The following is an 11,794-nucleotide window of genomic DNA, read 5'->3' as shown; positions in this document are numbered from 1 at the left end:
AGATAGAATTTGTAGCGGCGGCTGCTGATTTGTAGGGGTGGCTGGACATAGAGTCGCCTCTACAAATCTATTTTCTAGAAACAAAATCATGCCAAAAAATAGTCAAAATTTTTAATCTAGGCAAGCCCCCATTGGTCAGACACCCGTCCACTCCGGTGAAGTCGCAAGTCGTTACAAATCATTTTTATAGTAGTGTGTGTGACATAATAGAGAAAATAAAATATGTCCTTATTTGTTTGTAAAAGTAAGGAAAGAGGTTTCAAGCAGCAACACTAACTAAAGGCATTTGTTCACATATTGCTCATATTCTTATTACACGGAAGTCCAGGTTCGGTGTTCCACGTGAGGCATCCGGCATTTGTTCACAAGTTAGATTTTAGAGTTTAGACTTTAGACCATGCATGGATCAGTACAGTACACCTAATCTTTGGAATTGTCGGTTCCTAACGTTTAGCTTTGCCCACATTTTTCTGATAGAATGCCTCACGCATATATGGTTTTTTTTTTATTTTTGCTACAATACCCTCTACATTATTTTTTTGGCAAAAACAAGACCTTTGTTACCGTACTTGGAGGAACCACTGGTTCCTCCGGTAAGAAAACTTAACAGTCGCTGATTAGATTAAAAACTCTTCGGTAAGACTAATGGGTAATTTAGTATTTTCTTCTCTTCCTCCTAATGTGCTACCGACGAACACACGAATCCGATCCGGTTGTTATGTAGCTGCTCCACCAGCTTCGACCGGGCTATCATCGCAGATACCCCGGCAGCCGTTGCTGACACTGATGCTGACGACTTCGCCGCCACCGCCTACCTGCTGATGGTCCACTTCTTCTGACCGTGTCTCCCCCACTTCTTCTTTTTAATAAAGGAAATTGTATTTCCGGCTTCAGTCATCATCTTTCAAAAATACATCAAGCCAAATTATTACAACAGGAGAAACTAAAATAAAAGAAACTGACGGAAGGAAAATATATCTCCAACAAGAAACTCGAGTAGTCCTACGCGACAACTAACTTGCTCCGTGATGTCAACTCCACAAGAATATAACCACCAACTCAAGACAATAACGCCAAAATGCGTCTGTCAGACCTAGTAAGGGTCCTGAAAGATCATTAGACACCGACCACCATTGAAGACACTGGATGTTATATCCTGGCAACAGCACGAAGCATCTGGTGTGTATGCATGTCGTTGCCGGCACCAGAGCTGACAACCTAAGGGATCTTCCAAGAGCGATGTCTCCAACGAGAAAAATAACATCCATAGATGCCATCATCGCTCCAAGAACTAGAGATGGGTTTTCACCCGGAGAGATCCGCATGAAGGACAAGACGACGCCTCCAGCAAGGAAAGTGCCGCCCACAGGCGTCACCGCCATCGAAACTTGATATTACTACCATTGCCCACCAATTGCTGAACTGTTACGCCATTGATTGCTGCCTCCGTCTTGATCTGGCCGTCATTGTACAAGCCTAGGCCGGCTGCCACCGCTAAAGTAAAGTCGTCGATGACCAGACACGCGATGGCACTGGCTCCGCCGCACCTTTCTTCGGTGGCAGCGCGGCGAGACACCGCCCGAGTCGACATCGGGGTTGATCCGACTTTTGCGGACTTCACTAGATCGGGTCACGGAGGGCCAAATTGGATGAGCCACATACGGATTCACCGCCCATGCAAGTGAGCGCCATCGCCGGACACCCAGCTTCGCACCTCCTCCGTCATGCCGGAGAGAGGGCATCGCCGAGGCATGGCCCCCGCCGCCACCATCCTTGTTTGCTGCCCGGGCCTCCCGGTGGCGCTCTTCAGTGGCAGCGAGGTGGAGAGGAAGGGGTGGGGGAGGCGGTGGCAGCAGCTAGGGTTTTGCCCCAAGCCGCTCGTGCGAGGGCAACGCGGGGCCTAGACTGTGCTAATCCGGGTTGGTTTGTGCTCAACCCGTCAGCCATCAGGTCGTCTTCTTTCCTTGTAACGCATCTCTCCGCCCTCCAGCTCTCCTTGCTCATAGAACTGGTGCTAGTCAGAGACTCAAAGGTTCTCCGTGATGGCATTGAGATGCAGCATGGCATGACGTAGGCGAGGCGCCGCCGCCACTCAGAACCACCGTGACGGCCTGGTGGTCTGTAAACCGTAAGAGCTTCTACAATTCAACTCGACTACTACTACTACTACCAAGAAGCGATACAAAGGAGATGTTTTTTGCAAGCTTTTTTGGAATCAACAGATAATTTGATTGATTTATATACCCTTTACCCAACCGTAAAGAGAGAAGCAGAGATGAGACGCGGTCGGGCCAAGACTTCTTGAGCTTGCCCATAGCCAAGCCGCCAGGAGCATGCCAATCTTTGTGTCCCATGTCCGAGCACCATCCAGCGCTGCACCTGCTTGATGGCGTGCACTACCGCCAGCCACTTCAGATTATCCTGCGTCATCACCATTGGCGCAGACTGCGCACGGCCGGCCTCGAGGCGGCGGTCTTGTTTGTTTGGCTGATAAGCCGTGGCAGTGTTAGCTGATTTGTCGTGAGAGAAAAATACTGCTGAATGGCTGGCTTATTCGGCTGATAAGCTCAAACGAACAACATGTCGGGCGAAAGCTGAGGTGTCAGAGCAGAGAGTTGAGATGGAGCGAGTGAGCCATGGTGCCATTGCCGGCACCAAGGTCGGCAGCGGCGCTGGTGCTCCGTGCGGGAGCAGGTGATTGGGGCTGAGGGGAAGGTAGATGGCCTATGTCATGAACCACCACCTTCATAGTCAAAATACTGTTACATCCTCCAAAAATAATTATAAATCAGTATCAGTTCTAGATCTGATGAAACAGAGGACTCTTATTATTTCCAGGTGCTGTAAAATTTCAACCAAAAACAATATTACACACTTTCTTACATGATAATCAATTTAATACAATTTAGAAAGAGGTCAACCAATCCAATTTGAAGCACACATGTCAACTGATGGAGACTACACCAATGGAGATTTTTACACAAAAATGGGATCCTGGCCAGTCTCAATAGAGTGTTTCATCTCGCTGTTTCCAAGAGTGACACGTTAGCTCTAGAGGTTTAGACTAATGAATGAAACAACCCCTTTCAATACATAGTTTTATTTCATGGTTTCACAAGCAAACCACATCATTTAAGGGTTGCATGGTATGATGATCAAATGTGCCATATGGATTATGTCCCAACGTTTGGAGACACTAATAATTCAGAACCTATTCGCGAAAAAAAATTCAGAACCAATAATGTTCAGAGTTCAATAACTAGGAGTGTCTCACTAAAATATAGTCTCTTTCAGTTTCACATGAAAAAAAATTGATTCGATCCATACAAGCTTTCTTTGGCCACAGCAAAGAGTACATTTTGTGATACAAATTGACATCAAGCTCTGATCTACACATTGAACAGCAAACCGTATCTTTTGTGATACAAATTGCCATATATGGCATATTCAGTTTATTTTAGCAGTAGTCTTCAGTTTAGACAGACTCTTCAAACGGAGGCTCCATTGAACACTTCACCAAAGACTTCCATCAAAGCATAGACTCAACAATTCTTCCATTGGAACGTCTGGCAGGTAGGTTCAAATCTTCCCACTCTGGATCATCAATTCTTGAGAAATATTCTTCAACGGCCTTGTCATGCACTTGTTCCAACCTTGGAGGCATCCACTGCAGATCCCCCAAAAAAGATCAGAAAAGGTTGTATCAGATAGAGTAAGCTTCTGCCAGCAATAAATTTAGATGGAGATGTGCTAAATAAGAAATTATCTGAACCATTGGGTTTTTATCTTTATCTACTAGTACAGCCCTGCATCCCTGCAACGGGAATTCAATGTTAGGTACTGAGATATTGCTGTGCAATGACAACAAAGTACAGAGCACAATAATATTTGATGGTGTCCATATTTACCTCAAAGAAGTCTGGGCTGAAGTCACCGCGCATGACATGGCAAACCATTCTATATTCCCGATGCAAGCACTCCCCAACAGTTTGAGTTCTCCCTTCTCTTATCTGAATTCCATGTGAACAAAACAAATAATGAGACAACTATATTCAGGTGGACACAACTGAGGTGGTAGGCTAATAATGCCAATTTGAGATGGTTTATATAGAGGATACCGATCTCAGAGAGATTTTCAAACTAGTAGGAGAAGCCTTTTTCAAATACTGGATTGTCGCAGCAACCCATTCATCAGCCAAATCTGAGGCCACTTCCTCCTGACATGGTAAATATGTATTTATTAATTTTTCAGAACATAACACCTGAACCCATAAAAACCTGCAGTTACTATAACAAACTCACAAGAGAGGATATAATTTCCTCAACTGTCCTTTTAGAAAAGCATTTGTTGATGATTTCCATCCTGGGGTGCACCAGAGAATTAAAAAAAAGTCAAATTATGAATCAGTCGTATTTCAGTCATCCAACCAGTAACACCCTTACCTATTCAAGGAACTGTTTTCTTTCAGTGATGGCTGTTGAGCAAACTGATCGATAGTACTACCCACAACAAAAGGATTCGAGGTGTTTACCTTTTTAAGGGACTCTTCCAGCAATAGCAGCCTCTGTGAAACAAAGTGAGTATTTACTAGGAGTTGTAGACTGATATACCACATACAGGACCTTAACGAGATGCAGGCCCAAAAAAAAATATTGAAAGCATGCAAAATGCAATATATCAGTAAGGTAAGGATTTCGGTAGCATGTTCCAAACAATAATAACCAGAAATGTAACAACAAACATCATAACTGGAAGGCTATTTTGCTAGCTAAGTTCAATTTATGTTACAAGTGAACCTACATTTGATGGGACAAAATGAGTCGCCAGACCACATGCAAGCATTTCCGCGCCATCCAATCTGGCACCAGAAAGACCAAGATACTCCCCTGTAGAAAATCAAGATAACATTTTTGTTACTTCTACCACCAACTAGAAGGTTGACCTAATGAAGTACAACTAGTTAACATACCAGAACTGATAGATCAAAGAGAAAACAAGAAACTTGGTTATTGTTTTTTTCTCTATATATATGATTATATGCCAGCAATCACTTATATTATTACATATATTATTTGCACAAGAAGCTCATTGTAAATCTTAAACTGCAATTTAAAGAAGAGTACGATCATGAATAATATTACTAGATTGTTACAAATATCGAGCAATATAAATACACAGCAATGGCATGACTACATGCACTGTAACTTAATAAAGAAGAGAGATGCTAGATTACCGTAGAACCCAGGGAGCCGAGATAGAAAATATGAGGCGCCTACATCTGGAAACAGACCCAGAGCTGTTTCTGGCATTGCAAAAATCTGCATGATTCCAAATATAAAGGATGCACTTGAGAATATTACGATTTCCCAATAAAAAGAAAGCAAGATTTTCTATGCTCCAAGTGATTAGAAGATCTACTAGCAACAACCTAGATCACAAAAAGGAAAGTGTGTACCATTACTGAAACCTGTTCCAGTAAACATTCGGGCATAATAATATTTATCAGCACTAGCACAGAAACTATTTTATAAGGTCACTCACAATGCAAGACTCTATCACAGAGTCCAAGACACTTAATTACATATTATTTATGGTATTTTGCTGATGTGGCAGTATATTTATTGAAGAAAGAGGTAGAAAAAATAAGACTCCAAGTCTTATTTAGACTCCAAGTCCACATTGTTCGAGATAATAAATAACTTTAGACTCTATGATAGAGTCTGCATTGTGAGTGCCCTAAGACATCCTCTCTGATTAATGGAGATGGGCACATTAATATACTGCCTCCATGAATGTCCAGGCAGCCTCTAGGAAAATGCCCACTTCTAAAGATTATTTACAGAGACCGGCGTCTTAGGACATCCTTCTCTGTATATCGATTTCTAGAAATAAGCAAAGGATGCCCATCTCCAATATTAACAGAAACGGGAATTCTAAGTGTCCATCTAAAAAAGATCAATTTTCAAAGGCAGGTGTCCAATGTTGCATGTCTCCAAACATAGTTTCAACAAATTTAATTCATAACTTTTTCATACAAACTCAGACGAAGACAAACTTTAGTTCAAATTGTGGCACTCAACACAATCTACAACTTTGTGCTTGAAGAGTTTTTGAATTCATGAAATTCAAAATTTATATTTTATAATTTTCAATCAACCTCAGATGTTGATATAATCTAAACCAAAGTTGTAATTCTCAATATAGTCTACATCTTTGTAGTTGAATTTTTTTTTTGTTTCAAGTCATTTAGTGTCCAAAGATGTGTTCTATATTCATTTATTTTTAAATTCAAAATTTAGAATACTTAAATGACCTTGAACGGTTCACATAGTTAACACAAATTTTTAGTGGCTGACCTGAAGTCTATATTTTTGCTGTTAATATATTTTTTTTATTTGAACTTTTTAGTGTCTCAAATTTTTGTTTTAGATTCACAGATTTTGATATTCAATTTTCTAAAATTTTCAACAATCTGCGATGGAGACACATCCTATACAAAAGTTGTAGTGCTTGACAAGATTTAAAACCTTGTAGTTGAAATTTTCTTATTGGAGTTCATTGGTAGCCAAAATATTCAATATAAAATTCAAAAATGCTGATATAAAAGGATATCCTATATATAGTGACAAATGAGTGTGGAGTATAGTGGTAGAGAGGTGTTATGTCTAAGCACTATACTGCACGCTCGCCTCTGGAAATGGCCGATTAATAGTGACCATTTGCCAGACGTTGACACACTGCCAGCCTCTGTTAACAGAAAATGACTGTCTCTGAGAATAATTCTTGTAGTAGTGCAAAAAGGTAGAGAAAGGTTATGCTGATGTGTCCTTTTTATGGCAAACATTTGCATGAATGTTTTCAGCAGAACCTTAATTACAGAATATCTGTGTCATGACAAGTGGGCTTTTTGTGCTTCATAACTACAGCTCATCTTGAATAAATAAGTACAAAGCAACGATGTCAAAAAAAAATCTATTGAGTTTGGTTTCTAGGATATACCGTGTTATCAGTGACAACTCGAAATCTTCCATGTAAAGAAACACCAGCACCTCCACCCATGACGATTCCAGTAAGAAGAGAAACCTGTAGTTAAATTGTCTAAACATTTAGAGGCATTGAACAGAGAAATGAATAATTAGAGTTAATCAATGGGAAGGGATGTAGCTCGCCTGAGGTTTGATATAGGTTGCAATTCTGTAGTTTAACAAATATAGATGTCGGAAGAAATCAGCACCCCCTATCCAACTTTCTGATTTAAGAATTAAACACACAACACAGTCGTCAACAAAACATGTGTAACATGGGTGTTGAGTCAGGTAACACAAGATGGTGAAAACATGTAAAGAAATCAACATTTGGCAATAGATACTGCAGAGACATTCTAAAGAGATAGTTACCGTTATGTATAGACCGGACACAGCCAGTAATATCACCACCAGCACAAAATGCTCTTCCTTTACCCTGAAAACAAGTCAGTTCAACACTACAACAATCATTGAGATCAAGAGACAGCTTCCCAGCGGTAGTAAAGTTATGTTATTAAAATATCAATTTAAAATAGATAATAGAAGGAAATGCGAAACAAACTATTTGATGAAAGAAAAGAATGTTACAGTAAACTCTTCCTCTCGGTAACAGAGTAAAATGTGTCACCTCTACCTCTCGGTATTATCTATTTTGACAGAAGCTAGCTTGGGCAACTCATATCCTCTGTGGCTGCCTTCCTACATGGTAATTTCTATTGGAGAAACACAACACATGTACATCCCATTTGGCATCGCGCTAAATGGCTTCAGCTCCTTGCTACAGTGTGCAGTAGAGCTGAAGCCAGTGAAACCAAATATAGTTGTTTCACCTGGTCCTAGTTCATTTGGAGAAAAAAATAAAACAACTGCTTATATACTACAATGAACAGAGGAGTCGGAGCTGGTCAAAGCTACATGAGATGAAGCCTAATAGACATCTATAATCTAAGTTAGACCACTGACCACCTAAAATATTTAATTACAATACAAACACTGGTATGAGATACCTTCATAATCAACAATTTAATTCTGTCATCTTTCTCATAAACAGTGAAACACCTGAGGAGTCCCTTAATCTGCAACATGAAAGAAAAATCATCCTGTACCTACTTAATCTAAAAGTAAACATGGTACTGTAATACTAGTGAACTCTAAACATACCATTGCGGAGGAGAGTACATTAAGCTTCTTTGGCCTATTCAAAATAAGTGTCCGTGTTGAGCCATCTGCTTCTACCAAAAGCTAGAAAATAGAGGATACGAGAAAATGTTTTTAATTCTGGTACCAACAAAGCATGAAACAATTGTTAATGAAAACTGAGCAATCTACATTGGCTCGCCATTTTTAAGCGGTCGTTATTAGTTAGAGGTATACCAGGATGTATCTAGTCAACTAGTGTTTTGTCTAAACAATGCATGCCACTTTGTATTTGTCTTTAGTAACATGTGCTCAAAAACTTCCATTACTATTCATCTCACCTGGTTGTTCTATTGAGTTCAGACCAGGCTATTTGGTTCCAAGCTTTAATTTACCACAACTAACCTTAGCTAAGTGTGGCAAGCCACAAAAAGTTGGAACACAAAACTTGGAGCCAGACTTTCCCATGCCTAAGGGAATATTGTCATACTTTTTTACACTGATATGTGGAGCCCAAAATGACATTTACTATGTTTGGTAGGGTGCCTCCTCCCTGACTCTGGCTCGAGCTCCTTCAGACGAGCCCTTCCAAAATGGCTCTGGCTTCACCGAAGGATCCTGCCAAACACCCCCTAAAATTATCTGCTGGAGTATTTGATTGTCAACGAATGACTTCATTTTCCATCAAATTCCACCAAGCCTAGAGATGCCAGATGATCTTCAAGCAGGAGTTCACATTGGTTATCCAATGTGCGGAAAGGAAATATTTTCCTCTCATCTTCCAAAAAGAATGGGTTAAGGAAAGGTAACCCACTATCTCCTATGTTGCTTTTCATCATTGCCAAGGCCAAGGAAGATGGTCAAATTTCTGGGGTTAGTTGTAGTCCACTTAATAGAGGATGGTTTATCTACTTGCAATACACAGATGCCACTATTTTATTTCTAGACCCATTGCACAAGCTATGAATATGAAATTACTGCTCTACACATTTGAACAATATCAACTCTAAAAATAAATTTTCACAAAATTGAAATCATGTATTTTGGGCAAACTAAGTTGTGTGAGACGTAATATTCTCAATTACTTGGTAGGAAAAAAGATACATATCTCTTCTGATACATGGGAATACCAATGCACTATATGAAACTCAACAATAAGGACTAGAAATTAATTGAAGAAATAATTCAGAAGGGACAATGTAGCTGGAAAGGAAAATTGCTGTCGTTGGGTGTAACATTAGTCTTGATTAATTTAGTGTAAAAAAATCTAGCCTACCGATGTCTGTGCTTTCTTTTTCTTTTTTTTTTTTGAGATCCCAAGAGCTGTTCTACAGAAAATAGAGTATTTTGGATTATGGATTTTTTGGTACTATGATCAATTGAAAAAAAATATTGCTAAGTGGTCTATTATCTGCCAACCAAATTAAGGAACATGGAGGTTTGGGTATACAGAACTTGAACTTATAGAATAAATGCTTGTTAAGTAATTAGCTTTTAAAATTAAGCAATGAAGATGGTATTTGGCAGGACCTGGTCATTCTCAATTTTGGGTGAGTCGTTTGGGAGTGTAGGATCCATTCAAGAGCTTAGGGAAATTCAAATTAGGAGATGGTACTCAAATAAGGTTCTGGAATAATTAATGATACCTGGTAGGTTGCACATCCTCTCAAAGCATAGTATCCAAATTTTTATGATACAACATGCTAGTGTAGCAAATACTCTAGGCGATCCTCTAAATAATGTTTTCTTTAGAAGGGCTTTAGTGGGAATTAAGTTGGCGAACGACAGCAATAGTCTCCACTCAGAGGGAACGAACTGGGGACTACCTGGTCTGAAGAATCGCCACCTGCAGCACCGCCGGCGGCTGGCAGAGAAGCCATTGATCTCTTGGTTCCTTGGACGAGATGACGAGCAGGCAAGCGGCTCAAGACCCGCGCCAGCAGCATAGCAGCCCTCTGAAACACACGTACGTACAAAGATGAGGATCAATTAAGCCAATTCTTGCTTGTGCTCAACAACTGGCTACGTTTGCTCAAGATGACAGGATTTCATCCTTATTTATAGGAGAAGCAAGGCACTATCCACGCACATATAGCTCTATTATCAAGGCTAGAATAGACAATTTCTCAAGCTCCAACAGATTTTTAACGTTAAACTATGAAAGTGTGTACGAGGTGCACTTCAACTGTTCAAACTGGACATGGTCTCTAGGTGCTCTTAAAGATGATTTCTAGACAAGGAAAAAAATATTACTGCATCGTAGGTCCATTAACTTCTAGGCTATGTCATTTAGGTCCATCAACTCTGCAGGTCCATACTCGTTCGTTTTGAAAAAAGATCCGACCTAATAGTCCATGCCTTGCTGCCTTCTCTTGGTCGATATGCAGTACCTAAAATATTTTTGCATGTCTTATTTATGGGATCGGAACACATTGGTTCCAGTTTTCGGATCAGTTTGCAGTGAAGTGAAAAAAAAAGAAGGAATGTATCTGCAAAGCATGTCAGACCCCGAAGACATTGCCTTTGGCATTTTTTCTCTTATGGATGGCACATTATGTCTACGATTGTGAACTGATTTCTGTGTTTTTTGTGAGTCTTCTTTAAATATAATTGTGAGAGCTTCTTTATAATAATATTGTATGATTCCTCACTTTATGAGGGAGGATGAAGCCAGATGTTTATTATATTATCTAAAAATTAGTCAGCGTATATAGCGTGGGTCGCATAAACTACACGTGGATGCATCATAGGCCCAATAACTTTTTCGGTTGTGTTATTTAGATCCATCAACTCTAAAACTATGAATTTGGGTCCATGAACTTTTTAAACCATTCAATATAGGTATGTTCCGATTTTCTTATCAAATCGATCTGACGTTGTTATCGTGTGGGTCACGTGAGGTACACGAGAGGACCGAGTCGGTATCTATTTTTTTGCTGGTAAACCCCCTATATATGGTTTCCCGTCCCTCCCACTTCACGGCTCCCTCTTCCTTCTTCCTCTTTTGCCCTCTCCCCGTTTGAAGAAGAAGAGGGTCTGGCTGCTTATTTTCATGGTCCGAACCACCTCACACTCTCTTCACATGCACAGTGGCACAGTCAATGCCTCGATGATGACGCCACATAGGCCAAAAGCCAGCTCCCAAACTGGTATAAACCTAATTGACACACTTTAACAACATCAAGGTGTCAGAAATGTATTTTGAGAGATTGTGGATCTAAGTGGCACACTTGAACAACTTTCCTTCTAGACAAATTCAAGAGCTACCATGAATTTAACTCTAGTTTTTTTGTCTATATGAGTGGTACATGATATAACCATTAAATTACTATATCTCCATTCCAAATTATAAATTATTTTGTCGTTTTAGTTTACCTAGCCACTTCGCATCCTAGGGAGGCATGAGACATCCCAACTCTGTGTAGGTGCTGCCGCGACCGCGAGTTGCCAGGCCATGGCCTACAAAGCTTGGCGGTCGGAGAAGGCTCTCCGGGCAGTTCATTTGGGCCAGATGCCCAGATGCATGCACATGCAAGTTGTCACCGTGTTACTTCAAACGTGATTTCTAGGGATAGGCGGTCCAGAAGCTAGCTACAGTGCAACCAAAAATTCTATAGACGATGATTTCCTA

General features: G+C 40.3%; 1 protein-coding gene across 1 annotated transcript; it reads right to left on the bottom strand.

Moving 5' to 3' along the window:
- Positions 3,530-10,043, bottom strand: LOC8086011 (3-hydroxyisobutyryl-CoA hydrolase 1). The gene is made up of 14 exons (XM_021461888.1): positions 9,990-10,043; positions 8,188-8,268; positions 8,034-8,102; positions 7,380-7,462; positions 7,171-7,246; positions 7,001-7,084; positions 5,235-5,319; positions 4,802-4,887; positions 4,444-4,565; positions 4,303-4,363; positions 4,119-4,217; positions 3,909-4,010; positions 3,773-3,814; positions 3,530-3,667 (listed from the first exon to the last, which is right to left on the bottom strand). Exons 1-14 carry the CDS (start codon positions 10,041-10,043, stop codon positions 3,530-3,532), a joined length of 1,182 nt encoding a protein of 393 aa, XP_021317563.1.

The sequence above is a fragment of the Sorghum bicolor genome, chromosome 5 (assembly GCF_000003195.3).
Source record: "Sorghum bicolor cultivar BTx623 chromosome 5, Sorghum_bicolor_NCBIv3, whole genome shotgun sequence".
Classification (NCBI taxonomy): Eukaryota; Viridiplantae; Streptophyta; class Magnoliopsida; order Poales; family Poaceae; genus Sorghum; species Sorghum bicolor.
The sequence above is the reverse complement of the archived record's forward strand: the minus strand, read 5'-3'. Positions and strand labels throughout refer to the sequence as shown.

Coding starts and splice junctions, on each gene's coding strand:
- LOC8086011 (XM_021461888.1), bottom strand. CDS start 10,043: ATGGCTTCTCTGCCAGCCGCCGGCGGTGCTGCAGGTGGCGATTCTTCA. Junction 7,463..8,033: donor TTAAATTGTTGATTATGAAG/GTATCTCATACC, acceptor ACTTGTTTTCAG/GGTAAAGGAAGAGCATTTTG. Junction 7,085..7,170: donor CAACCTATATCAAACCTCAG/GCGAGCTACATC, acceptor ATTTAACTACAG/GTTTCTCTTCTTACTGGAAT.